At 46.2% G+C, this 27,831-nt stretch overlaps 1 protein-coding gene across 1 annotated transcript in view; it reads right to left on the minus strand.

Annotated features, from left to right (window-relative positions):
• The window catches only part of MYH9 (myosin heavy chain 9), a 103,333-nt gene that overhangs the window by 7,864 nt on the left and 67,638 nt on the right, over positions 1-27,831 (minus strand). Inside the window, exons 14-32 of the mRNA XM_075008439.1 lie at positions 20,749-20,922; positions 18,027-18,141; positions 15,096-15,289; positions 14,560-14,681; positions 14,013-14,082; positions 12,598-12,758; positions 11,668-11,776; positions 11,099-11,230; positions 10,264-10,470; positions 9,551-9,688; positions 8,508-8,631; positions 7,152-7,323; positions 6,327-6,539; positions 5,729-5,873; positions 4,926-5,132; positions 3,743-3,847; positions 1,637-1,789; positions 1,005-1,253; positions 335-547 (exon numbers count right to left, since the gene is read on the minus strand). Of these exons, the coding sequence (XP_074864540.1) occupies positions 335-547; positions 1,005-1,253; positions 1,637-1,789; positions 3,743-3,847; positions 4,926-5,132; positions 5,729-5,873; positions 6,327-6,539; positions 7,152-7,323; positions 8,508-8,631; positions 9,551-9,688; positions 10,264-10,470; positions 11,099-11,230; positions 11,668-11,776; positions 12,598-12,758; positions 14,013-14,082; positions 14,560-14,681; positions 15,096-15,289; positions 18,027-18,141; positions 20,749-20,922 (3,003 nt within the window). The remainder of the gene's footprint in view (positions 1-334; positions 548-1,004; positions 1,254-1,636; positions 1,790-3,742; positions 3,848-4,925; positions 5,133-5,728; positions 5,874-6,326; positions 6,540-7,151; positions 7,324-8,507; positions 8,632-9,550; positions 9,689-10,263; positions 10,471-11,098; positions 11,231-11,667; positions 11,777-12,597; positions 12,759-14,012; positions 14,083-14,559; positions 14,682-15,095; positions 15,290-18,026; positions 18,142-20,748; positions 20,923-27,831) is intronic.

A 27,831-nucleotide genomic window follows, 5' to 3' on the forward strand; every position in this document is an offset into this window, starting at 1 on the left:
TTCTTATTCCCAGTGCTTTTTTCTTAAATGTGCCAGTACTCACCCCTGGCAGGGGGGTGGGGGCAGCAACATGACCCTGCAGATGGGAGCTAGCTGGGGCTAGGAGCCCTGCCGGCAGCCCCAGCTATGGGAACCCTGACACAGGGGAACATTGATGCAGAGGTGTTGGTACTCATTGCCAGAAAAAAAAAAAAAAAGCCCTGCTTATTCTTAAGCCCATGGCATGTGTTCACTTCTCCCAGATGGATTCCTTTACAGTTGCCCAATGAATCTGCTTAACAGGCTGGGACATAGGTGACACATGGACAGGAAGAAATTTCAACAGTATATTTACACTCTTGCCAACATCATCCTTGGAACTCATCAAGTCCTCCATCTCTGTGCGGAACTGTTTATTGAGCCTCTCGAGCTCTGCCTTCTGCTCCATGGCTTCTTCCAGGGCTCTAGCCATGGAAAGGGCTTTGGTCTCCTTCTCACGGGCTTCTGCCTCAGCTCGGTCCCTTTCCTCTGCATACTTGGCAGAGATGTTCTTCTCCTCTGCCAAAAGCTGAAGAACAAGAGAATGATGGCTATGAAGCTTATTTCCTGTTAGTACCTTTCCAGCCAGCATCCTGGATTTGGGTGGAAAGGGTAAAAGCAGAAAACATGGCTCTTGAGAGCCAAGCATATGGTTCAAACTTGACTGGCAAGGCTGGGACTAGAACACAATTGACAGAGACCTCTGGTTCCCAGTGCCACAGCCATTGTATTTGTGCCCGTTCAAAGACTGATACAAACTGCCCACGGCATGGGTCTGCTCTCAAGCAACATACAAATTACATAAGCTCAAATTTTCAATCCTCCTGGAGAAGAGGTAACATTACAACCCATATACAAGGAACATGAAGTTCCACCCGTTCCAGGTTTCTCCTTACCAACGCTATTATGAAACAGATGTTTACACTGTGGTTGGCAGTATTGGGAAAGAAGATCCTCCCACTGTATAACTGCACAACTGACATTACCTGATCAAACTTCTTCTGCTTCTTCTCCAGGTTGGAGACTATCTGGCGTTGGTGATCAAGGTCCACTGTAAGGTCATCCAGCTCTTGCTGCAGGCGGGTCTTCGTTTTTTCCAACTTGTCATAAGCCGCTGCCTTCTCTTCATAACGCTGACTCATGGCCTCCAAGTCCTTCTGCAGCTTCTTCTTGGCTTCCTCCATTGCCTCCAGGCAGCCCAGGCCATCATCCATTTTCTTCTTTGTGTCTGCTACCTGGGGAGGGAAGAAATTAAGCCAAACTACAGATACCTCCAGTGTGGGTAGGGAAGGGAGGGAAGATAAATTATTCCCTTAGAATTGAACTGATTGTGTTAGTCAGACTTCGGAGGCAGTGGGAAAATGAACTGCCCATTCCCCCCCAGCCTTTTCTTGTCAAATTGTTGAACAGGAGTTTCAAGGAAAGTTCTTAAGCATTGTATCAGGAGTTCCAGCTGCCCAAGCCCTTCAAGGCCACTGCTTCCTCAGGATAGTTTCTTTTGCTAACAAGTCCAGCTCACTCCAGCATTCGCCATCTGAACTAGAATTCCTTAGTCAGCTTTGGGCTCGTCATTTCCTCCAAACAGGAAGGTTTGTTCTAGGAGTTGCAGGTTCTGTACCTGCTGATGAAGGGCAGAGATCTGTTTCTCCAGATTCCTCTTTGCCTCCTCTTCCTCCTCCAGTTGCTCTTTGAAGCTGTTCTTCTCATCCTCCACCTGTTTCAGTTTTGTGCTGAGGCTCAGTTTCTGGCGAGTCTCCTCCTGCAGCAACTCCTATACAATACAAAAGATAATGAAATTTAGAGACTCATTTAAGGAAGACAAGGAACTTTACAAGCCCAGCCACCCAACGGGGATGTCAATTCATGAGATTCAATTTAAAAAGTGGTGTTTTCCTTTTGGAAAGTAAGAGAATGTTTAAAATGACTGCTCCACTTCAGTCAGCAAATCAGTGTAGAACCTGGGAGAACACCACCAACTCCTATTTCTAGTTCTATTTTAGCCATTAAAAGGAAACTCCTTTTTTATATACAGCTGACACACACATCTCTCCCCCAGCTCTGCCCTCCATAATCCTTTCCAGGGTTCTCTACAAACAGCACACAAAAAGCTTTTAAACTCCTTCCAACAGTTCATGCTGGCAGCTAGCTGTATTTCTGCCATTCCTGTTTCATGAAGAACTCTAATACTGTAAATCACAATGTTAAGAGTAATTCACTCTTAAACACCTGGTGCCTTTCACATTCCTGCTCTGCTAAGCAATTGTGAACTACAAGCTGTCCTTGGGCAGCACCCATTGATTGAATCATGCTGCCATTACTTGTACTAGATGACCTCACGATATTGATCTCTTCAATCTCCCTGCCAATGCACAACTGTTGTGGTGCATTAATATTTGGTTTAGTTTACTTAAGCGTTCCAAGAACACAGGTGTCAGTAAGAAATGGCGTTTATCCAACAGACTGACAAGCCTTACAGTCAGCCTCAAATATTCAGCCTAGGCATCTATCCTCACATTCAACCTAGTTATACCCATGTACCACTAAATAGTTCTCCTCTTTGGCATTTTCGCTCCCAAATTTGTAGGCTCTTCATATTCTCCATTTAGCTAAGTAATACAAAAGAGATTTCACCCAGACCCCCTTAATCAGTTGCTCTTTTGAGCAGTGTTTTGTTAAGTAGATTCTTTCTGGTAAACAGATACCCAGAAGCAAATGCAATGATGGGCTTGTCTACAGTACAGGAAAGATCGACCTGTTCAGGGTTGATCTTCCAGAGTTCAATTTCATGTGTCTGGTGATGATACGTGAAATCAAACTCAGGGCAGCAGCAAACCCCTATACTCCTTGCAATAGAGTTTCTCTTGTCGACCTCCCTCTGTGTGAGCATCCGAGTAAGTTGACTGCAGATAAGTCATTTTTAATCGATGCAATTTCTGTAGCTGGAATTGCATATCTGCAATCAACTTGCCTACCTAGTATAGACCAAGCCTAAAGGTTGGCTGCATTGGAGCCATATTGTAGATCAGGGAGATAAAGATATGCTGTTTCAGCATACAAAGCCCAAAACTGCACTGGCCTTTTGCTGCCATGCAGTCTGTTCTCAGAGGTCCACTATTAACAATTACAACTGTAACTTGGAATAAGATATTATTTACATTATAGTAGCACCTGGATCCTAGGCAGGATTGGGATCACTGTTCTATACAAATAGAAAGAGAATCACTTAAGAATTTACAGCTTCAGATAAGAAGCAACAAGTGCTAGGAGACTATTTTTCTAAGCTGCTTCTTCCCAATTAATCCTTTCTAGATTATGGTGCATCTCCCTGTTGTTTAGGGCCTTCTTCTTCATTACCAAATAAGGCTACTTTGTGTCAGTTGCAATAGACAAAAAAAAACAAACAAAAAAAAAACTACAAATGAGAAGTAGTTGACCAATGGCGCTCATCAAGACCACTGGTGATCTTAACCAAGAACATTCCATGGGCAGCACACAGCACTCAAGCAGAAAGGTGGTTTGAATAGTTCCAATTCGGGGGGGGCAAGGGAAATTAAGTTTGTTCCATGTACTGATAGAGCAGGAGCATCACTGCTGTGGTACCCACTCAGCATATATCAGTCAGACACCAGATGCACAGAAGTCAATGAATATCTTTAGCGCTCTGATTGGAGCAACCATTATGAATACAATACATAAGAATGCCACAACTCCCACACCTCCTCACCTGAGTATCCTGAAGCTGCGACTCCAGAGCAGAGAAATCTTTCGCTAATTTGATTGACTTGCTGTCAGACTGATTCAAAAGGCCCGTGATGTTGTCCAGCTCAACCTGAAAGTTAAAGTGTGCAGATTATCAAAAGGAACAGCAAACACACTCGGGGTAGACATGCAGCTTTTGGCCAACCCTGCTCCCGCAACTCTACATGCCTTCTTTGCTAATAGTGCCAAAGATGGAATCCTCAAAGAGGAGACTAAATGGAACCTCAATTCAGATTGCCCCATCTGTAATGGCCTGCACTAGCCATCGGCCCACAAGAGATTCCGCATAATCTGTTCACTGTTACAGGGAAGAGAAGTTGATATTTTGTCTTTTTATCTACACCTGCCCCTAGATATGCAATAGTTCCTCAGTGCCATTGCTCTGCTCCTTCCTGGATCACAGTATGCATCCCATTCACCACACGTTTTTACTAGGTATCCCCTACATCTCTGGTTTCCAACATGCTAGCCACATGTGGCTATTTAGCCAGTTGGCTTGAACAATAATGTAGCTAGTTTGCTATAGCAGTAGCCACTACAGTGACAAGTGCTTCAGAACTGGTTGGACACCATAGCCTTACATGATGAGGGCACCATGAGTCCAGCATCCAGTTTGAGGGGAGGAAGGAAAAAAAAGGTTTATTCTTCCTTCATAGAGGCATCAATAATCATTTAAGTGGTTTTCTGCCTTTCCCATGCCATACGTTCCCATATTAAGCAGTTTTGGGCCCACTCTCTCCTAATTAGCCAAACAAAACAGAAAGGGAGCTGTGACTCCCCCAGCTACACCCAGGTTCACAGGCATAAATAATGGAGCCCCAGGATTTAAAAAAAAAAAAAAGGCTTTATATTAGGGGGTGTAATTGACATATGTAGTCCAGACTTTTCAAGCCCTCAGATGATTGAATTGTGTCACATCAGCCAAATGGATATATATCTGCTCCTTGTACCCCTCCCTTCCAGTGGCTGGAGAGTTTGCACAGCCCAGGAAGAGGCATCTCCTGTAAGACATTATCCAGCCGTCAGCTAGAAAAAGCAGATGCAAAAAACCCACTTCCCCATATAGACAAAAGTGCCACTCCACTATCCTCCTACCTGCCCCATCTTTGTGTAGAGATAGGAGCAAAGTGAAATTCATGGACCCTTACCTGGAGTTTGGTAACTTTCTCCGCTAGCTCTGTCCGCACTCTCTCGCCATCTGTAAATTTCACCTGTAGCTCTTGAAGCTGGGCCTCTACTTTCTTTCGCTTGTGCTCAGAGTCTCCTTTGCCTTGCAGAAGCACCTTCACCTCATTGGACAGCTCAGCACGCTCGCTCTCCAGAGCCTGCTTTGCCTTCTCAAGATTTGCTTTCACCTGACAGAGAAAACCCATGTCAGATTTTATATGTAGGGGATTTTTAGTCTCAGTGAAGTGTTTATTCTGACAGCCAATAAAAAAAAAAAAAATGTTTCACAGTTAATTCCTGGCTGCTTACTCAGGAAAGCTGATCTCATAGTTAGAATTCAGCACCCAGCCACTGAAGAGTTACAGATACCTACCTACTCCAAGTAGTAACAGTCATGGAGAGAAGACAGAACAAACAGTTTTGCAATTGATTACCCAATTAAAAATCACTGTAAGAGCAGGGAGTAGAGGTTAGCAAGTACTATCCGGGAAAGGAATTAAATAATGTTACAGCTGTGCAGTGGTTATGAGGTGGGGGAAAAGCGCTGTCTGCTTTTAAGGGTAACAAAGTATTCGAGGTATAAGCTTATCTACTGGGGGCAAAGGAAAGAATGAAAGAAAAAAAAAAAAAAGCCTTAAATTTATCACCATTCTATAACTAACCAGGCATATTCCTCGTATTTCCACATTCCTCTGAAGTGGTAAATATTTGTCCCTGTTGTACATCACCTACTATTCCAGAAGGATACTCTGCTGTGGCAGTGGGACTCCTTTCTTTTACATACCCGCTTGGTTTGTTCCAGTTGCTCTGCCAACTCCTCCAATGCCTGTGAATGTTTCTGCCTCATCTCCTGGATTTGTGCCTCATGGGTCTTTGCTTCATCATCCAGGGTCTTCTTCAGAAGAGTCACTTCCTGCTCCCGTTTTGACCTGCAAAACGACACACGTTTTTAGTGGACAAGAACAAGGAATATGCATCCCCTTGTAGCTTTGCACCTTGGACAGAGGTACGAAGATACCGTTTAAGTAACTCAAGCTATGAAATAACATTTATTGAGTGATTAGAGTCCAGCCTTCCTCATCTCTATATTTTGTAAATCTAAGCTCAGATCAAAGCTTGGAAAACTGTCCTCCAGACTCAGTGTTTTGCCCACTGGCTGCAAGAACTCTTCTGGGGCCTTACCATTAGTGATTAGGACAAATACCAGCTTTCACAAACCAGAAAAGGTACCATCCTTGTCAGAGACTGCAGCTTGACCAGACATTTCACTTTAGCCTCGCTAAGTCTCCTTAGCTGAGGAAGTACTCTGGTCTACTCCCATTGGAAGGATGCTAGCACCTGGTTGACCTCACCAAGCTTCACTGCTTGAGTATTGCAGTTACCTGAGTTCCTGCTGTGCAGCAGTTGAATCTAGTGTATCCTCTAGCTCAGTTTTTAGTGCCTCCAGCTCCTCTCCCAGATCCCGCTTCTGTTTCTCTGCTTTGTTCCTAGCTGCCCGCTCAGATTCCAAGTCTTCCTGCAATTCAGTGATCTGAGATTCCAGCTCCCGTATCTTTTTCAAAGCCATGTTCTTCTGGGCTGCCTCCTCTTCCATTCTGCATAAAACATATCTTTGGTCACAGCAGTACTAGCAGTTCTAGCCACATGATGTTTGAGTGACCAGAAAGAAGATCATTAAAGAGTGAATATGAGAGAATTTAGTTCTCGGTATCAGTCTGAAGGCCAATGTCCTCGTTTCTGGTCTTACTCCTTCCATAACTGAGGAACTAGTTTTGTATGCCACCAATTGAAAGGTGAGCTTACCTAGTTCAAACTGGAGGACAGGAATATTGTAAAGGTGAGACAAGACAGAGAAGAGGCCACATATGTTAAGTTACATTCTATATTAGAGATTACTCATTGAGTTTTAAAGGGTCTTTTTTTTTTTAAATCTATTCAGTAAACTAAGCTGCTTCCACCCATGTCAACGCTTTGATGTACTGCTGTCCCTGGGAATCATGGGCATATCACACAATATTCATATTCATCTACTGCACACAATTCTTCAGCAGGAATCAGCAGTTAAAAAGCAGTTAGTTACATGCATTGATCTTATAGTCAAGTAAGACTGTTTACAAGATATGCTTGTTCCATTCAACTCTTATTCTGATACGCAACACCGGACAAGAACCAGTTCTTTGTCTGCAGTCACGGTGGTATGGCCTCACCTAGCTAAGGCTGCCTGTAATTCTTCTTCCTTCTTGGCCAGCTGTATTTTGAGTTCTGCTATCTGAGCCTGCAGCTCAGCAATCTGGTCATGCAGATCAGTGGAGTCTCCTTCAAGCTTCCTGCGAGTCTTCTCCAACTCCTGCCGCTGCTTTTCTTCACGACGCAGACGTTCTGAACGAGAAAGAAGGAAAATACAGTAGCATAAAAAATAAATATCTTCAGGACACCAAACTGAGTGCCACTTCTCCAACAGGACATCCAGCCACCCCTCTAGTGGGTACTGTATGTTCTTTACAGCCAGCTGCCCTTATTCTCGCTCCATCCTAAGGAAGCCTTTTTCAGGGAAGACAGTGCCACGCTTTTGCCAACCTGCATCCTGCTGCAGATGCTAAACATCACTTTGTAGCTACTGTCGCTCCCCTCCCTACACAGAAAGGGAACGGGCTGCTTCAGGCGGTTTCTCCCAGCATTTTTCTCCCCACAGAGACCAGAAGTGAATAAAATCTTTAAATCTGTGCTAATAAGACAACTTTGGATCAGCAACAGCACTAACCCCTTTGTACAGGTACTGCTGGAAGCAGAAGAGCAGAGACACCCCCACAACAAGAAAAAAAATTCAACCAGTCTCTCTTTGCCATTAGTCTACCAGTTTAGAGAGTTTTATTAGACCAAAGCTCAGCTGACAAGGCATATAACCTTCAGCCAGCCAGCCACTGAATGGTTCTATCAGACTGATCAATAGCATCAACACTACAGCCCCAGTGCATTAACCCTTTGGTAGCTGGAATCCCACTGAGGCTATACAGTAGACCGCTAATTGATGCGTAGGTTACGTTCCAGGGCAATAAGTCAAATTTCACAAACTGGGACAAGGTGGGGGAGGGGCCCTGCCACCTTTGGGTCCCCCAGTCCTGGCTGCACCTGGATCCTTGCTCCCGTGAGCAGCAGGGAGCCCAGAGCCAAGTGCGCGGTGCTAGTCAGTTTCCCAGCTCCTGGGAGCAGTGGGGAACCAGGAACCAGGCTACAGGCTACTGCAGGGTTCCTCGCTCCCCTCCACCTACAGGAGCTGGGAAACTGACCAGCACCGCTGCACCTGTCTCTGGGCTCCTGCCATTCACAGGAGCCAGGAAACTGCCCAGCTTCCACAAGCAGCGGGGAGCCAGCTGCTGCCTGGTTCCCTCCTCCCTGCCACTCACAATTTCAACTTGCATTATTGCAAGAAACATGTAAGTCAAAATCATGTAAGTCGGGGTCTACTGCTGTCCTAGAATGAATCCAGTTAAGGTTTAGGAAATCCTGACTGATTAGAAACATGAATACCAAATATGCAAGTACTTCCCAGGCGCACACTCTACCTTCCAGATCTGTGATCATGGCTTCATGTTTGTTCTTGAGTTTAGCCAGACTCTTAGACTTCTCCTCTTCCTCAGTCAGATTGGTTGTGAACTCAGATATTCTGTCTTCCAACAGTTTCTTCTCCTGAAAGATTTAAAGGCCGGCATCAAATCTGGTGCAGGAATTTGGAAAGGTTCATTTTTATAGTTTGAAATAGCTTACAATGCATTCATGCCTGTTGACTTCTGCCACAGAAACAAGCCCCAAACCCAGTCTCAGATTTGGCTAGAGTGGTGTCTGACCTAGACATCCTGGTTTTCCAAATTCCCATGTACAGGATAATCCTTTAACGAACAACCTCCTGAGGCTACAGCACAATGGGTTGAATACAGAGACAATTCACTCTTCCACTTTAGTGTACTGGATTAAGAATTAGGATACTGTTTATTTAGGCTAAGTATGTTCCATGGCTCTTTCACTGGGCTGGACAATTCATTCAAGGTTGACAATGTTTGAATGACAGCATCGGGTCCAACCCTCTTGTGCATACCAAGCTGCACTCCAACCCTATGGGCTGGAAATAGCAACCACATTTCTGAAGGACACAACGAACGGGTGCTCACTGGCTTCAAAAGGAGTTTTGCTGACACAGAGGGAGTGGAAACTCACCTCCAGGTTTACAGGATCTATCCCTGGAAGGAATTTGACACTGACCAAAGGGCGATGAAAGAAGGAAGCTTCATGATGCAGTGTATACTACAAATACTGACTACTTTAAAAATAGCTGACTAGTATTTGATTGCCCGTTAGGCTACATGCTGCTTACCTTAAGCAAGAAAGAGCAGGTGCACTCAAAATTGCCTGAGCAGTGCCAATCTCTGCATATTGACCTGTTAGCTGGTAATTAATTTCTGGAATGTGTTCACCTCAGTAAGTCAAAGTCACTGAAGACCCAGTTTAGGCCCTCCCCTGATACAACATACCAGGAGTCTGACTTCCTGCACCCACCAGACCACCTGGGCACCCCAGTGCTCTTGTGTAAGAAACTGTTTGTGCTCTTTACCTTGGCCAGTTTAAGATTCTGGTCTTCTAGAACTATCAGATCTTCCTCCAGCTTCTTCAGCTTGGCTTCTGTGGTGACCTTCTCCAGCTGCAGCTTCTGCCTTGCACTTTCCTCTTCTTCCAACTGCTCCTCTAGTTCCTGAGGAAGGCCCAGAAAACAAAGCATGGCATGCTACTCATACTGCTCATGTGCTGTGATGTTAAAACGAGCATTACAAATTGACCCTCAAAATCAGAGTCTCCCCATCCACCAAGCAATCACAAATGTATTAAAAAGGAATCTAATTCTGTAATCCTTATGCTGATGTAGTACACTGCATTCCTAGCTATACACATTTCTACACAAAGTGGTACAGTTGCTTCTGCTAGAAAGAGCATGTAGTCTTCCAACTCACTGTAATTAATGATTCACCCAATCACCTAAGAGAAACCACAAATTCAACCATCACTTAACTGTCTGATATAGTTTTTTTCCTCCATAGTTATGTGCATATGAGGCCTACCCAACCCCAGAACTAGAACTGTCCCATTGCTGTTTCAGACTGCAGTCTCTGCCAACTTCCTGAATGCATGAGTGAGATAAGACCATAACAAGTTAGTGTGAAATTTAGACCCCACCTTCCATATCCCTGTTTTCCACCTCCTAGTCTGCTATCTTCCCACTGAAACAGTGCCACTTAATTCACAAAATACCCATACCATTCCAGACATTACCTGAATGTTTTGCTGCATTTTCTTCTTCTCTGCCTGCAGATGATGACAGCGTTCCTCCTCTTCCTCCACCCTTGCCTCCAGGTCATGACAGATTTCCTCCAGCTCTTGTTTCTTTGCCGTTAGACGGGCCCGTATCTCCTCAGCTTCGGCACAGAGCTCAGTCTCTGCCTGCAGCTGCTCTTGCAACTGCATCTTCTCTGCCACTAGCTACATAAGAGAGACACCCAGATCTAGAAGTTCCAAATTACTTAAACTTTTGGAGACTTTATTTTCTTCTAAAACTCAGGTACTCTTTCCTATATTTTGCAGCTAGGGCCTTCCTTTTGCATGAACTCTTCTCAGTGCAGGAACAGAAATCTCCTGCTGCTAGTCACAAACCAAAGTAGGCATGTCATGTTTTAAGTTTTAATCCCCTTGCATAAACTTGTATGGTGTAACCATGTGTTACATAAACCCTGAAGGCATGTCTGGGGACCGCCCTGCTTGAGTGAGGGAGATCTTCATGATAAAAAAAAACTTCCACAGATGTTATTCCTAAAACAAAAACACACAAAAAATCCTTCTCTGCTCGAAACCAGAGACAATTAGTGACCATACTGTTTGAATGACTCTCCACAATACTCTGCCAATGTAGATTTTAATCCTAATAATGGCTGTACTGGAGCAACAGCTGTTCACTGTACTATACTGATCCACTAAGAGAAAAGAGCTGGGATGTGTACACCAGAACACTGATCTACACTCAAACAGGAATCCTACAGTTTGTGCATCACGGACTAGCTATGGATAGGCATCTAGTAGTTTTACTATCTGAAGTTTTGTTGGAGAGATTTACCTGCGTTTGGAGGGTTTCCATCTCTGTCAATCTGCTTTCTGCAGCTAACTGCCTCTCCTTGACCTTCATCAGCTCTTCTTCCTTGGCCATCATCTCCTCTTCCTGCCTGCTTACCTGCAGCAGGGGTTTCACCTGCAAGGGGAAAATTAATGGTATGCATAGAGAATCAATGGCAAAAAAAGACCCTTAAAACCTGGAGAGGTCCCCATATTCAGTAAATTCACTAGAAAATAGGCCAGTTCTAACACAAGCTTAGATAAGGGTTGTTTGATATCAAACAGACTGGTCAATTGCCAGGGTTTTGTTGGCAATACTAGAGAATGCCATGGCAGGAGAGATGCTGCTGAGAAGTAGTATCACTGGAGACTCGGTATAATCTATCCTGCCACAAAAACTCTTAATGCCCACATGCCCTTTTCTTCAAAGTATAGCCGTGAAAGAGGACGCTAGTGTCTAGGTGAATGAAGGACTACAACACGGAGCAGAGAGCCTCTGTATGTTAAACAGGAAAAGCTCCAGTTATCGCTGTTAATTAACTCTTTGTCAAATAGCCAAGTGAGAAGATGTACCTTGGTGAACAGCCTCCACCACTGCCAGTTACGCAGCTTCAAGTAGGCAGCACAGTTTCTCTGAAGCACCTTCATTGCAGTTAGTTGCTGTTGACGTTTAGCAAAGGCCCTAAAATATAAGAACAGTCAGAAAAACCACAGGTTCCACACAGAGACTACATCAAGTTAATCCTCAGCCACTTCCAACTGTGATTTCCAGATTGTCCTTTCTAAATCTTCCAGGAGCTTGCTTTAATTTACTTCAGGTATTGACTCTACTGCTCTGTATACATGGGCTGCTTGTCCCTTCATTGATTTACCTTACTAGCTTGGAAGAGCCTTTTCTCCAACTTCTGCCACGAGGGATAATCCTCCCTACCTCTGTGACTCACTACTCAAGAGATCTTTGTTGCCCAAATTTCCCTTCATTATTGATTTGATGTGTTTGCTCACCATATCACTGATACACTTATAGAAGTGTTCTGTGATGTATACTCTTCTCCCCAAATCTCCAATTCAAGAGTTAAGAGGTAAATGTATACAAAAACATTTGTATTGCATTACACCATCTCTATGTTTATGTAGAAACCGTTTTCACATTCTCACTTCTGCCTTTTTCAGTTTGACTGCTCTGGCAAGAGGCTCCCCCTTATTGCTAGAAGTACCTATAGAGAAAAATGGACATTACAACCTACAAAAAAAACAAAGGATAAGATACCAGCTCCAATACTTCCTTGCACAAGTCTTTACCAGGATTTAGTCAACACACTGCAATTAATGCTGATGTTAAGTTTTCATAAGTTATAGTTGTATTCTGTAAATGCCTTTAACATCAGCTGCTGCCTTTTGAGACTGAATCCTTGGACAGAGAGAAACCCTTCTGAAAGGAATCAACCATTTTTAGTTGGCTTTATATAAGCTTGACCCAACACAGATGAGTATGGTCCTTACTTCCTGGCTAGGTATCCTCTGCAGCACGCTTGGAACTCAATAATGACATCTGTTATCTTCAGGTCTCTTTCTTCCTCAAGGTGAGCAAGGACCCCAGCTCTGAAAAAAACTTTACTCTGTCCAATTCTGAATAAGTTTGGATCTAGCTCCAATGCTTTGATCTAAAGGGAGAGATGGGGGATATACTCATTATAAATAGGACAATATCTTATTACAATTGTACTGGGACTGCTCCAAGTGATGCGGCATAAGAAACAACTATGTGGAGTGCTTGAAAACATTCTTTCCCTGCAATGAGACCATTTGGCCAGTTGACAGGTCACTCTAGAGCAGAGGTTTTCGATTGTGGTCTGTGGATCCCTGGGGATCCACAGAATACGTTTAAGATTTCCAGAGGGCCCCATATACTTCCCTAGAAAATTTCAGTGGGTCTGCAAATGAAAAAAGTTCAAAGTCAGTGCTCTAAAGGGAGTCTTATCCTCAGCTGGAGGATTCTTACAAGCTCTGTCAAGCAAAGGCGGGATGGAGAGAGAAGAAATACGTGATCACATTTCGAATGCTCTAGTCTAGTGTGTTGTGCAACCCTAAAGGGTTCTTTGGGGGAATACGAATGTGAAATGTGACCACCTGTGCACAAAAAACCCCAGGACATCTTACTAAACAGTTTAAGAAGTTACAACGATAGTTTTGTGCTCCCATCCTCCGCTAGTGATTGTAGCAAGGCTTAGGTTTAACCAAAACTATATACTGTGCCTAATCCTTCCCCACCTAAATAGCACACATCTGCTGATCCCTCCCATAAATGACAGAGCAATTCTAGCTTCTCTGCCCTTGCTGCATGCGCTCCACCCAGTTTCCTCTTCTAAGAGTTGGCTAGAATTAAGCATTTAACAGTGTGGGGCGGAGGGGGGGAAGGAAATCAGCTACACTCTGCATGTGACTGACTGGATGCAGCATCCACTACACTAAATTAGTTCAGTTTTGGTCTGAATGCTAGACAGCCACTTTGCAACAGGCATTCCCTGTGCTGGTCACTTGGAGACCGTACTAAAAGCAGTGATCATCACAGGCCAGTCAAAGAAATTTGTCTCAAAGTACACTTTCAAATATGCATCAAGGACACTAAAACCAGAACCACTGCCATCTTAGAGTGCCATCTGTCTGAGTTTCAGCTCACTAGCATGAAAAAAATCCCAGTATGTCATTTGGCTAGCAGATGGTCCAGCAGCATCAGGCATAGGGGCTATTACTTTCAATAGTCTGCTGCTGCTTTTCCTGTAATAGACCAGACAATCCAGGTCTGAGCACATGGGATGTATTCTGCAAAACACCTGGATAAGAAAGGTCTAATTTGACCTTCCTCAGCCTCTTCTCCAGTCCCAATACACACAAGCAGGGCTTAGGATGTGACTTACCATCAGCACGCAGGCCTGCTTTCCATCCATAAATCCCTTGGGAATTGCATTTGGAGTCAGGATCTCATATCTGCAGGGATAATCTATGTATTAGACCAATTTAACAGATCTTATACATGTTGCATTAGAAACTCAGATGAAGAAACCTGGGAGAGAACAATGGCAGTAACGTATTTCCATGTTACTAGGAATTTGTATAGTTTTTAACTTTTATAAAATACAGTGTTTATGCCCTTTGGTAACAGATGACCAAGTCACAATCTTGGCTGATGTTTTCTACCAACCACAACTGCTACAGGTTTATCATAGAGACAGCTACTGTTGAGAGAAGTAAAGCAGCTCAAATTTAAACAGATCTTACAGGAAGCCTCACTCCCCGTAACAAGTGGCAAACTCCTACATCACTGCCTTTGATATTTAAGTCCTCTGCAATTTAAAAGCAGGAATAATCAAATTACGATTAAAACAAAGCAACTTGTATATACTGAGCATGCATTTAAACTAGTCTGATTAAGGAGCAACTTTTATGCTCCGATCAGAACTTTACCTTTGCCTGAACTCCTGGAAGACGACTCTGTTGGGGAAACCCTGTCGGCAGATACGGATTCCCTCCAGAACTCCATTACAGCGGAGCTGATCCAGGACTAAATGAGGGTCCAATTTGCCAGCCTAATAAGGGAAGACATTTAGCAATGTTATAAGACTTACAAGCGCTGTAAAGAACACCCTTATGCCTTCTTACAATAGAGGCCAACAGATCTGTCTCCAAAGTTAAGGGAGTTATAGGATTCATTCTTGGTGCCCTAAAACAGCATGGTTGATGTTCAGTGTTACACATCTGAAGAGCTTCAGGCAGGTATCAGAAATTGACTAACAAACTGACAGATTTGAGAGTAACAGAAAAGAAGGTGCTATTTCTGCTGTGCAACACATGCAGTCACTACAGAAGGATGCTCTTCATACCTCCCGACAAAGCTTTACAAGAGATTGAAGACCATAGCTCTGTCCCTCACAACAAGCAGTTTTACCACTCATCCTCTCACTTCCAAGACAGACGTAGCCCAGCCAGAGATTATCCTTTACCTTTTTCTCATGGTTGGGAATGATGCAGCGGACAAAGTTGGGGTTGGTGTTCCTCAACGTAGCCATCAGCTTGGATAGCTGTTCCTTGTAGAGCTGTCCCACTGTTCGGAACATACCCTTCCTGGTTTTAAAGGCTCCAGGCAACGCTGTATCTGACATACCAGCCACCTGATCCAGTCCAACTATACGATCAACTAAAGAGAACACAAGGAGAAACTGTTAGAACTTCCCCTAGTTTGACAGGCAAGTGTGTGCGAAGAATACTTGGGCAGAGCAGGATAAGAGAGGAATTGCAGGATCCTTTTTGCTTCTTCTCTATACAGATGTAGAAGTCCTGGTCAGCATTTGTGCAGGAATAAGGCAGGAAGGAAAGAAAGCAGAAGCTCACTACCAGATCTGAGTGATGAACTGTTGTATGAGATGGAACCAATTTGCACATTAAAAAGAGCAGTTTTCTGAAAAGCAAATAAGTGGCATAATCGATTTTGTGTCTACCACCTCAGATTCCACACCAGGCTCAGTTTCCAAGTAAAAAGTGACATTTCTAACAAATTCAGCCTGGGTTTCATTCCTACCTACACAATCATCAAATTGAACAAACATGGAATGGAATCATCACTAACTTGGAACACCATAATGCCATTATTTGGGTCATCTCTCAGAGGACAAGTACACTAAGTTAGACATGAAAGTGTTACAGTTCCAACCACCTTAGTGGAAAAAGTTGTTAGAAGTTCTAACAGCTGTCTTCTGTACCACAAATACTGTGCTCTGAAGAACTGAGGAAACTACTAGACACAATGAACTGAGCTTTGAATTGGATCTCCATCTTTGAACTGGAACTATTTTATCAATAGACACTGGCCAAATTTTAGGGAAAGAGACCAGAAGAAGCTATAGCACTTACCTTCTTAACAGCCTGCAACACAAAGGCAGAAATTTCCAAAACTCCCAATCACATTGGCTTGGTAGCACCATTGCTTCTCTGATCTTAGAAGCCCAGGTTTAGATGTCAGGTAACAGTTGTTGCCACATACATGGGAGGAGGAAATCACTCCAAGAGGATATATTTAACTTGAGCACAACCTTGCTTTGGGGGGTGTAAAAAACCTATTAGTAAGATGAGACACCCTACAAAAAGGAAGGTGCTGCTATTCAGCTAAGGCAATTTGCCACCCCTATAATAGCTGCTAAAATAGTCAGGTCTTTCTAATTAGGGAGAAAAGGCTATGGTGCTGAATGATATTACAAGGAAATCCGCAGAAGTATTGCAGATTATGGCTGGAACAATCCTAAAAAATTTGATCCTTACAGTGTACATTAAACAGCAAAAATTACAATAATTTCAGACAGAAGCTTCAGGTAGGAACAGTACATGGGGACTGTTCAGTTGCATTCTGTCATTTTTGAATGACTTCAAGCCTGATGCAGCACAGTGATCACTAGGTAGCCCATTTTCCATGCACAACAAGCAAGGCAACAGCTCCAAGTCATTCTCAAATAGTTAGCAACTGAAGTCAAAACACATTCCACTTGAGCATTATTCAGCTGAAGCTTTATTTTTGCAGGTACCATCTCAGAAACCATCCCTCAGGCTCCTGCACTGAAATGCAGCATCACCAGACCTGCATTCACATAAATAATGGAAGTATTCACTTTTTGGATATTACTAGATGGGTCTTATGAGCGCATAGACAGCATGTAACTGTATCTGCATTTTCAAGCACCTTGCTGTGAAGTTTAAGTTTTACTTTTGTTTTTCAAATCCAAGAGAGGCTACTAGCAAGAAGCAAAGGGACTGAACAAAGATAGAAGCAGGAATGGCAAAGGGACAGAAGAATTAATGGAAGCATTTCTTGCATGGCTCTAAGATGCGATACACATGACACGACAGCCGGGTTTCTCAGTCACCTGGTTCTAGATGAAGAATAGGAAAGTGTTGATAGAAATAGGCTCTCTGAACGTTCTGCATCTCTGCAACAGACAGAGACGTCAAAAAAACCCAAAGAAAAAAAAGTGATAGTAAGAATCAAAAGCAACACGCACATCCAAAGAGGAAAAAGAGTAAAACACCGAATGACACTGCCGCAAGAACACAATTTTGCCCCCAAAGACCTCCTGTTTGGATGTTGTAGGTACAGGCTATGTACTAATAGAGTCAGGTTTTATACTGGATTTCTTGGTTAGAAAAGTAGCTGCAATGCATGTTATAGGCCAATGAATATGAACCCCACATTTCAGCTAGAGGAGATATTTCTCTTCTGCAATATTGTTGCTTAAGCAAAGAGCAAGTTCCAGGTTAGAGCCTTGTAATGGGAGTGCGATCCCTCGGGTCCTGCAGAATCTGCTGCCATAACAGTGGGAACAGATAAAACATTTTGTTATAGGTGGGACGGGATAGGCCAGAGACAGTCGAAAATAAAATCCAAACAAAAATGGAAGAAGACTGCAGTGTCTCAAATAGAATCAGCAATGTAAAGCCAGTTTTTTTTTTTAAATTTAGTACTTAGGTGAGAGATAATGGTCATCTAAAGAGGAATTAAAACATTCTTACATGGTTTAAGCAAGATTTTATTGCCACTAAGAGTAAAACTGGTGTTTGAATTGCATAATATATACAATATTGGTTAACTGACATTTTGGTTTTGTTTTTAATAGCATGGGGAAAAATCTGTCCCTCCTCCATGATTTGCAGGATATAAAGGTTTTAGCACGCAGGAGCAGGACATAAATGCAAGAAACACTGCTGGTGGGAGAAGATATTGCAGGTCAGAATTTAAAAAGAACAGTCCCAAGCAGGGCTCTATTCCAGATCATGCTGATCTCTGTTCTCATTCTAGGGGAGAAGCTGCACATCTTGTTAGATACCAGATGATTTTAAATGTCAATTCTTCTAGTAAAAACCATCAGTAGGAAAGAGTTATCACATACCATCCTTCCACAGCTCAGATACAAACTTGTCTGAGGATTGGTGGAGAAGAGTAGCAATGTTATCGTTCAGAGGATCCATGTTCTTCATCAGCCACTCATCTGCTTTGTAATCCACCTAGGAAATGAATCATGTTAGCCACAAAGAAATAGACTGAGGCTATGTCTACACTGCCTTAAATTCAAATTTCTTGTAGTTAGCTCAATATTAAAACGTCACTGGCTTCATGGTAAATACCATTAGCACTAATATTGATACCATAATATAGTTGGAACCAACTGAATGTAGCATCAAGCTCGACTCTAAAAGTTCGAATGAAGGACAGTGTAGAAACGCCCATCTTTGAATTGGATTCATTAATCTCCAGAGGTGTCCCATATGTATCCCACAATGCCCCACAGTGCTCCATTCTGCCTGCTTTTATCTCCACTGCTCTCCAGATACGCAGGAGCCAGGTGACAGGAAGCCTGTGAATTTGAGTTCCACACCAGAAAGCCTGTACCTGTGGGGTCATGCTGGTGGGAGAGGCCAAGAAACTTTTCTTTCTTTGCTGTTACTTGAGCTCTGGTTCTGTCTCTACCTCTGCAAACTAAGTGCTTTTCTTAAATCCTGTGCTGGCGCCAGGCCCTAATCCTCTGCACCACATGACAGCTAGGCTGTTTTGAGGTGGGGGGGTGGGGGGGCGGTGGAAAGAGGGGTCATGCTTGTATGAGAGGCTGAGAAACTTCTGTGTTTTACATTTGTGCAGGGGGCCCACCTCCCACAGGCACCACACAGTCAGGGTCTTTCCCACACACAACCACATCACGTGGCTAGCCCCCAACCCTATAAAAGGACATGCCTGCTGCTCAGTGCAGACCATGCTGCCAGGCACACATCCTGGCTTGTGCACAATGAGGGCCCCAAGGAAAGATTTTCAGGGGCTTGCTGCTGCCTGAGGGCAGTCTCCCCTGGCCACCAAGACTTGCAGGGCCTGGTAGACACTGCAGGAACTGGCTCTGCAGCCACAGACCGCACACTCCCCCAACCCTCCATATACATTCAGGGGCTTGCTGCCACAGGGGCGGAGGGAGCAGGAAGGAAGTCTCCCTCGGCAGCTAAGTTATTCAGGGGCTTGCTACTGCCTGGGGGACCTCTTCAACTGGCTCCGATGCCGCACACCAGACAGAACCCCCTCCACTCCCTGCCACCCACCCTAAATACACATTTGGGGGCTTGCTGCCAGGAGAGGGAGGTCTACCCTGGCAGCTAAGATTTTCAGAAACAGGGGAACATTTCAACAGGCTTTGCAGCCACAGACAACCATCGCCTCCCCTGCAAAATATTTTCGGGAAATTGCTGCCCATTGCAGACAGCTGCTGCTTTTTTGCAAAATCTATGATATTTCAATTGCAAAATCTTTTTTCTAAGCATTCCTCTTCTCTTTCTTCATGGTTCGGCCCCCTAGGAACAGTGAGCGGAGGGCCCATTGAGACTCCTACTTCCATTATAAGTTCAGCTTAAGAGATTTCACTGCCATCATGTTTTGGAAAGACAAAGCAGCAATTTTATAAGGAGATGTACAAGTTCTATGACACAGGAGGGGACCTCAAGAGGTCACTGAGCACGGTCCCTTGCACTCACAGCAGGATGTAGCACCACCCCGGACAGACTTTTTTTTAACATCTATTCTCCTCTGATTCAAACTCTCCAGGATGTAACTCACAACCCAGGTTTTAGCAGGTCAATGCTTAAACCACTGAGCTATGCTTCCCTGCCAGTTATAAAAAGCAATTCACTTATAGAAGCGAGAGATTTTAGTTAATTTGGAGATCTTTGCTGATGCCATACTCTACTTTTCCTTCCTTCTGGAAAAGTGGCCATTTGCTTTCCATGCAAGGGGAATGAGGGCAATGAAATGGGGGAAAGACATCACATACCCACAACCATTTGTGGGACTTCCCCCTCTCCCATACTGCACCTGCAAAAATATACAGAATGCTACAAGGCTGAGGGAACTGTGAGATAAGTTCCCACAATACACTGCTGCAATGGTCGATGTTTGGCAATTGAGTGTAGCACCAAGAAGTTGAATTTGTGGAGAACCTGTGGGAAGGTGAGGATTTTCAAATATGAATGTATAAAACCCAGTGTTATAAAACTATTGAATAATTCAAATTTATTTAGTAAGGTAGACATAGCCTGAGGGTTTCCAAGACAGCAGGATCTGATAGGACTCTATACAAATCCTAGAGTAGAGTCCTATCAGAGCCTGCTGTCTTGGAAACCCTCAGGCTATGTCTACACTACTACATTAAGGAAGTAATTAGTTCTTATATTTAACTCTCTTCCCTCCACTCTCTCTGCTCTGAAGTATCTAGTGAGCACACCTGCAGAATTCAATTGAACAACTGCTGTAATATATGCTGTTAGAGTTAGCAGTCAAGCTGCAATGCTAATATACATCAAGTCACTCAAAAGCAAAAACTTGATGGCTCTTTTGGAACAAAAATATTCAAGTTAGATCATCATAATCTCAAGTCTGGCATCGGGAGTCCAACTATTTTTGTAGGCAAGACGTCCTAGGCCACAAGAGGTTGTGGTAGGGTCACATACCTGAGTAATTATGGCAACTTATTAGCATTCCAGAGCATCACACACCAATGAAAGAACACCTTGTTAGCTGTGTGGAAAAATCTATCAGCAAGTTCTGATTTCACTCCACACAACAATTGAGAGTCTTACCTTGCCAGCATAATGTATAATGCAGAAGTCGGCTTTGTCTTTCAGCTGTTTTGGCTTCTGGAATTTGGGGTGGTTGCCTTGTTCCTGCACCACCTTTTCCACAAAGCTTTTGTCAGTCGCTTTTGGGAACCAGCACTCTTCGTCCAGCAGTGCCAATATGCCTGGTGGGCCCGCCTAAAACAAGTGAGATACCAGAATAATTCAGTGAAGACACAACCAGCCCTACCGCTAACATTTAAACACTTTTGAGAGAGATGCCTAACCACCAAATAGCAGCTGTATTGAAACCAGATTTCCCAATAATACAAAAATGGCTAAATGCAGAATATTACCGGTATCTCCCCAGCTGGATTATGGAGTGTCGCTTGCATATGGGTCTTTCTAATGAGGCAATAGGATTGTCCAGGGTGCCTTAGGTGACCGGATGCTTTTTAAATGGAAGGAAAGCTACAAGGCCACACTCCTTACAAGTGTAGAAAAATGGCACTAAAGAACAGAGAGTCATTGCAAGGGATTTCACAAAACAATCCTTACTGTCGCAATAACTAGGGAGTTTACTCATCTTCTATCATGGTTAGCTACAAAGAAACCCAAATAGAGGGATGTTGTTTCCTATTCATTTCAGATGAATAAGATAGATATCAGCTAGGAAGCAGCCCATTACTGCATATAGCACCATACAATTTATTATATACCAAGCCAAATTAATGAACACATGTGGTTAGATAAAGAAAGGTTACTCACCATAGTAACGGTGGTTCTTCGAGATGTGTCCCCGTGGGTGCTCCACAATAGGTGTCGGGCTTGCCCGGCACCGCAGATCGGATCTTCCAAGCAGTTTCTGCCGGACCGCGCATGCGCTGGCGCGCACCGCTCCCTTGCACACTCCTGGCCACGTGCGCGATCCGGTCCCCGCCAGTTCCTTGACCAACCGCCTCGGATGCTCCTACAAAACACTAAACAGAGATCCGAAGCGGGGAGGATGGGCGGGTGGTGGAGCACCCACGGGGACACATCTCGAAGAACCACCGTTACTACGGTGAGTAACCTTTCTTTCTTCTTCGAGTGTCCCCGTGGGTGCTCCACAATAGGTGACTACCCAGCAGTAACCCAAGATAGGAGGTGGGTAATCGGATTATGTGCAGCTTGTCCCCGAGAGGACCGCTGTCGAGAGACGGGTATCCTCTTGGAATACCCTGTGAAGGGCGTAATGTTTGGCGAAGGTGCCATAGGATGACCAGGTCGCCGCTCTGCAAATGTCTTTTAGCGCAACGCCCTTGAAAAAGGCTGTTGATGCCGCCACCGCCCTAGTGGAATGAGCCCTGGGAGTGGCCAAAAAAGGAGTCTTTTTGAGTTCGTAGCACATTTTTATGCAGGATACGATGTGCTTCAAGATTCTCTGCAAAGAGAGACCTTCTCCTTTCGATTTGGGAGCGAGAGAGACTAGGAGTCTATCCGTTTTCCGGAAGGACTTGGTCCTGTCTACATAGAAGGCTAGCGCCCTCCTCACGTCCAGGAGGTGTAGGCGCGCCTCTTTGTTAGAGTTATGAGGCTTTGGATAAAACGAGGGTAAAACAATAGGTTCATTAACGTGAAACTCAGAAGAAACCTTGGGAACAAAGGCTGGATGCAGCCGTATGGTTACCGCCTCCTTGGAAAAAACGGTGCAGGGTGGTGTTGCCATAACTGCCGCAAGCTCGCTCACCCTGCGAGCTGACGTAATTGCGAGAAGAAAGGTCGTCTTTATCGTAAGGAGGCGGAGGGAAACCGTGGCCAAGGGCTCCAACGGTGGTCCCATTAGCGCGTTACGCACCAGGTCCAAGTTCCACGAAGGTGGAAGCGGTTTCCGAGGGGGGTATAGGTTTACCAACCCTTTGAGGAACCTGGTAACCATGGGATGGGCGAACACCGTGTGCCCTTCCTCCTCGTGTCTGAACGCCGAAATGGCGGCAAGGTGGACCTTTAACGAGGATAGTGAGAGTCCTCCTCTCTTGAGGTCCAGTAAATACTCTAATATTACAGGTATAGGCACTGAAAGGGGGGCCAGCTGTTTGGTAGCACACCAAGCCGTGAAGTGAGTCCATTTCTGCTTGTAGGTCTTCCTGGTGGAAGTCCTCCTGCTACTTTCTAGAACTTGCTGCACTTCCTCTGTGCATGCGCTCTCTAGGGAGCTGAGCCATGGATTAACCACGCTTGTAGTCGCAGGCCTTGGGGGTGTGGATGCACTATGGACCCCTGGGCTTGCGTGAGCAGATCCCGCGCCACTGGAAGAGGCATCGGTGGACAGTCCGACATGCGCAGGAGTGGGGGGAACCATTGCTGTCGATCCCACGTTGGGACTAGCAGGATCATTCGGGCTCCTTCCCTCCTGGCTTTCTGCAAGACTTTGTGGATCAGCACTGTGGGAGGAAAAGCGTAAAGCAGGGGGCCCCTCCACGAGATCACGAACGCGTCTCCCAGGGACCCCCATCCCAGTCCTGCCCTGGAGCAGAATCGTGGGCACTTCTTGTTGTGTTGAGTGGCAAACAGGTCTATCTGGGGAAAACCCCATGCGTGGAAAATCGGTCGTAGCAGATCGGGACGGATCTGCCACTCGTGCGTGAGTGCAAAACGCCTGCTCAGCTGGTCTGCCTTCACATTGTGAGCGCCTGGTAAGTATGAGGCTTTCAAGATTATATTGTTGGCGATGCACCAGTTCCATAACCGGACTGCTTCCGCACATAAGGCACGGGACCAAGCTCCTCCTTGCCGGTTTATATAAAACATGGTGGAGGTATCGTCTGTACTGATCCCGACAACTTTGCCTTGTATATGGTCTCGAAAGTGTCTGCAGGCGTTGAACACTGCTCTGAGCTCCAGTATATTTATGTGCAGTGACTGCTCTGTGGAGGACCACAGCCCTTGAGTCACCTCTTTGCCCATGTGTGCTCCCCACCTTATGAGGGAGGCATCTGTAGTAAGAAAAACCGATATTTGTGGTTGGTGGAAGGGTACCCCAGTTAGCAGCTTCTTGGGTTTTACCCACCATTGCAGGGATTTGCGCACCTCTGCTGTGGGCGACACCACCCTGTGAACGGTGTGTGCTGCTGGTTTGTATACGCTTGCCAGCCAGTGCTGCATGCTGCGCATGTGTAACCTGGCATTCTGTACTACGAACGTCGCCGCTGCCATGTGGCCCAGCAGCTGTAAGCACGTCAGGACCGGCACCGTAGGGCTGAAGGTGATGACCTGCACGAGGGAGCCGATGGCCCGAAAGCGAGTCTCTGGTAGATATACTCTCGCTGTAATAGAATTTATGCGTTCCCCTATGAACTCTATGTCCTGTGTGGGGTCTATCTTTGATTTTGCCAGATTGATAACCAGGCCGAGCGAAGAGAACGTGCCTGCTGTGACACGTATCATGCGTAGTACCTCCTCCTTCGAGGCCCCTTTGAGTAGGCAGTCGTCCAGATACGGGAATATAAATACCCCCTGTCTGTGCAGGTAGGCTGACACCACTGCCAAGGTCTTGGTGAAGACTCTGGGGGCCGAGGAGAGGCCAAACGGTAGGACCTTGTATTGAAAATGTTCTTTGCCTACCATGAACCGGAGGAATCGCCGGTGAGCCGGATGGATAGTTATGTGAAAATACGCGTCTTGTAAAATCGAGGGCTGCGAACCAATCTCCATCATCCAGTGCCGTAAGGATGGAGGCGATTGTGATCATCCGAAAGCATTGCTTGCGCAGGTACCGATTGAGGCCTCGAAGATCTAAGATGGGCCTCCAGCCTCCTGTCTTTTTCTCCGTGAGGAAGTACCTCGAGTAGAACCCTCTCCCTTGCAGTTGCTCCGGCACTCTTTCCACTGCTCCTATGAGCATGAGATGGTCTACCTCCTGCTTGAGCCTCGCTACATGGGAGGCCTCCTGGAGGTGGGGCCTGGGTGGAGGTTGTGGCGGTGGGAGCGACTGGAAGGGGATGGCGTACCCCGTGGCTATGATCTCCAGCACCCATTTGTCTGTGGTGATCCTTTGCCACTGGTCGTAGAATGGTCGGAGGCGATGGTGGAATAGCCGCTTCGGATGACCTTGTGCGATGGTAGTGATGGCGCAGCCCTGGATCTGTGTGTTAAACTTGTGGCCCTGCCCTGAGGACGCACGGCTCTGTTGTGAACGTCGCCTGGGAGTTCTGTACTGCTGGTGCTGTTGATGTCGCCCTTGCTCGTAACCCCTGTGGTACTGGGGACGCTGTTGCTGGTACTGGTACTGGTACTGGTACCATCTTTGTTGAGGGTAGTACTTTTTCTTTCTGTATGGAGGGGTGTAAATCCCCAGGGTCCTAAGTGTGGCTCTTGAATCTTTACTGGAATGAAGGACCGAGTCAGTTGATTCAGCAAACAGCTTCTGCGAGTCGAAGGGAAGATCGACTATCTTTGCCTGCAGATCCCTCAGTATACCCGAAGTCTGGAGCCAGGACTCCCTTCGCATCACCACTGCCATAGCTGTGGAACGTGCTGCTGTGTCCGCAACATCCAGGGCGATCTGAACTCCCGTCCTCGAGGCCGCGTAGCCTTCTTGCACAATGGCCTTGAGCACAGGTTTCTTGTCCTCTGGAAGCGAGTCCATGAGGGAGGTTAACCTAGTGTAGTTGTTGAAATTATGGTTCGCTAAATGCGCTGCATAATTTGCCATTCGCAACAGTAGAGTGGAGGAGGAGTAGACCTTTCTGCCGAACAGCTCTAGCTTCTTGGCATCTTTGTCTGTTCCCCCTGTCCTGAACTGAGATGTCTTTGATCTTTGTTGCGACGACTCCACCACCAAGGAATTTGGTTGTGGGTGGCTGAACAGGAACTCCATGCCCTTCGCCGGCACGAAGTATTTCTTATCCGCTCTCTTGTGGACAGGCGGAATAATCGCAGGGGTCTGCCATATCATAGTGGCGGACTCCAAGATTGCTTCATCAAGCGGTATTGCTATTTTGGAGGAGGCCGGAGGTCTCAGATTTTTGAGGAGCTTATGGTGTTTCTCTTGCACCTCTGCTGTCTGGATGCCTTGCGTGAAGGCCACCCTCTTAAACAGCTCTTGAAACTGTTTGAGATCGTCCAGAGGATGGACGTCCCCCGGGGCCGTAGCCTCGTCCGGGGAGGAGAGCGAGGAACCACTGGGGTACGCCTCTCTGGACCCTTCCGGTTTCTGTTGGTGATGGTACACCCTCTCGCTAGAGGCTTGCGAGGGAAAAATCTCGGGGTTCCATAACCAGTCCCCCCTGAGATACTTGAGTCTCTGTCCCCGTTCGCGATTGCCCTCGGGGATACGAGATCGTCTGTGGGGATCTTTCCCTGGTAGATTGCCGGTGGTGTCTATGCCCCGCGTGATAGGGGCAACCGTGGCAGCATGGGCACTGCTCTTGGGAAGGTGACCTAGACCACTCCCTTGGTGCATACCCTCTGCATCTGGGGGAGCGAGATCGTCGAGAGATGTGGGACACTGGAGAGAGCGATTTTGGATAGTATTCTAGCGGCTCAAACCCCAGGAAGGGTGAAGGTGGTCCCAGCCAGGGCGAGGCTGGTTGTAAAAATGGAGACGGGGGCTCCGGGTAGGCTAGGGGGGACCCCTGCCTTCTGGTTGGAGTCTGCAGCATAAGCGGAGGGCTGAAAGAAAGCAACTCCGCAGCCCTGTCTGGAGAGGGGCTGCGGTGCCTCGTTTTGTGTGCAGCCTTCCCCCTCCCTTGAGGAGGTAACTCCACCCCCTGGCATGTAGGGGATCTCTGCCCCGTCTGCGCCGTGCTCGGCACGCTCATGGGCGGTGCCGCACGGGCGGTGTCCTCCGGTGCCTGCAGGTTCCCCGGGGGTCGGTGCCGCTGCTTGCGGTGCCGCCGGTACTGGCGCTTGTTTAGCCGCCACCCTGCCTGCGGTGCAGGGCGGCTGTTTGATTATCGGAGGCTGAGCCGCCTCCACGTGGCTCTCCGTGCCGCTGCCGATCAGCTGTTGCTGCGGCTGGGGGCTGCGCACTCCTCCCGTCCCGCTTGCTGTTGCTGCCGGCAGGGAACGGGCTGGGGAGGCTTTCCTCCGTTTTTGCGCTGATGGGGTGAGGGAAGCGGCTTTCCTTTTATGGGCCCCGGAGGGTCCCTCCTGCTGCGGCCACTCCGGCACGTCTGGCTGGAGGGCCTTGTCGAAGAGCAGCATTTTAAGCCGCATCTCCCTGTCCTTCCTTGCTCTGGCTGTTAGGTTTGCACAGAAGGAGCATTTCTGCGTGACATGGGACTCCCCCAGGCACCTTATGCAGAGACTGTGCCCATCAGACGCTGGCATTGCCTCTCGGCAGGACTCACATTTCTTAAATCCTGAAGAGGACATTGTTGGTGAGTCTTTCAGTTGTTAACGGGTACTTAGCACCTTCTCTGTGCTGTTTTTTCCCTTCTCCGATGGCCTGCCACGGCAGGAGGGCTGATGGCCCTAGGCTCCTGGCCTCCGGTGTTCCGCTTGTTACTGGGACTGGACTGAATGCCGTCCCGCTTGTTGTTTTTTTTTTTTTGAAAAAAAAAAAAAAAAACTGACTAACTTGCAGTAGCCTAAGAACTTGAAAACTTTAAAGAAAAAACAGTTAAAACCATTGAATACGCTAACTTGGCCTTAGCCTAGTTTGGATTCCGTCTGCAGCCGACGGCGGTTAAGAGGAACTGGCGGGGACCGGATCGCGCACGTGGCCAGGAGCGCGCAAGGGAGCGGCGCGCGCCGGCGCATGTGCGGTCCGGCAGAAACTGCTTGGAAGATCCGATCTGCGGCGCCGGGCGAGCCCGACACCTATTGTGGAGCACCCACGGGGACACTCGAAGAAGAAGCGACGTATTCGTGTGAACATTAATTTAGGAGTCAGTATCATTATGTTTGACCAGTGCTATATTATTTAGAAGTAAGATTTTAAAAAAAATCATCCATATTCACATCTAAGAAAAATCACTTGCTTGGATAAAGGACTGCAGGAACCTGAAGGCCACTCCCTAACCTGTCTTAAGAGGCTATAGGCAGGATAGCACAGAAGGCAAAACGCATGCATTGCAGCCTCTCCTTGGTGATCAGAAAAGATGTACAAATTGTTCATTTTTT

This window comes from Carettochelys insculpta, chromosome 1, assembly GCF_033958435.1.
Source record: "Carettochelys insculpta isolate YL-2023 chromosome 1, ASM3395843v1, whole genome shotgun sequence".
Classification (NCBI taxonomy): Eukaryota; Metazoa; Chordata; order Testudines; family Carettochelyidae; genus Carettochelys; species Carettochelys insculpta.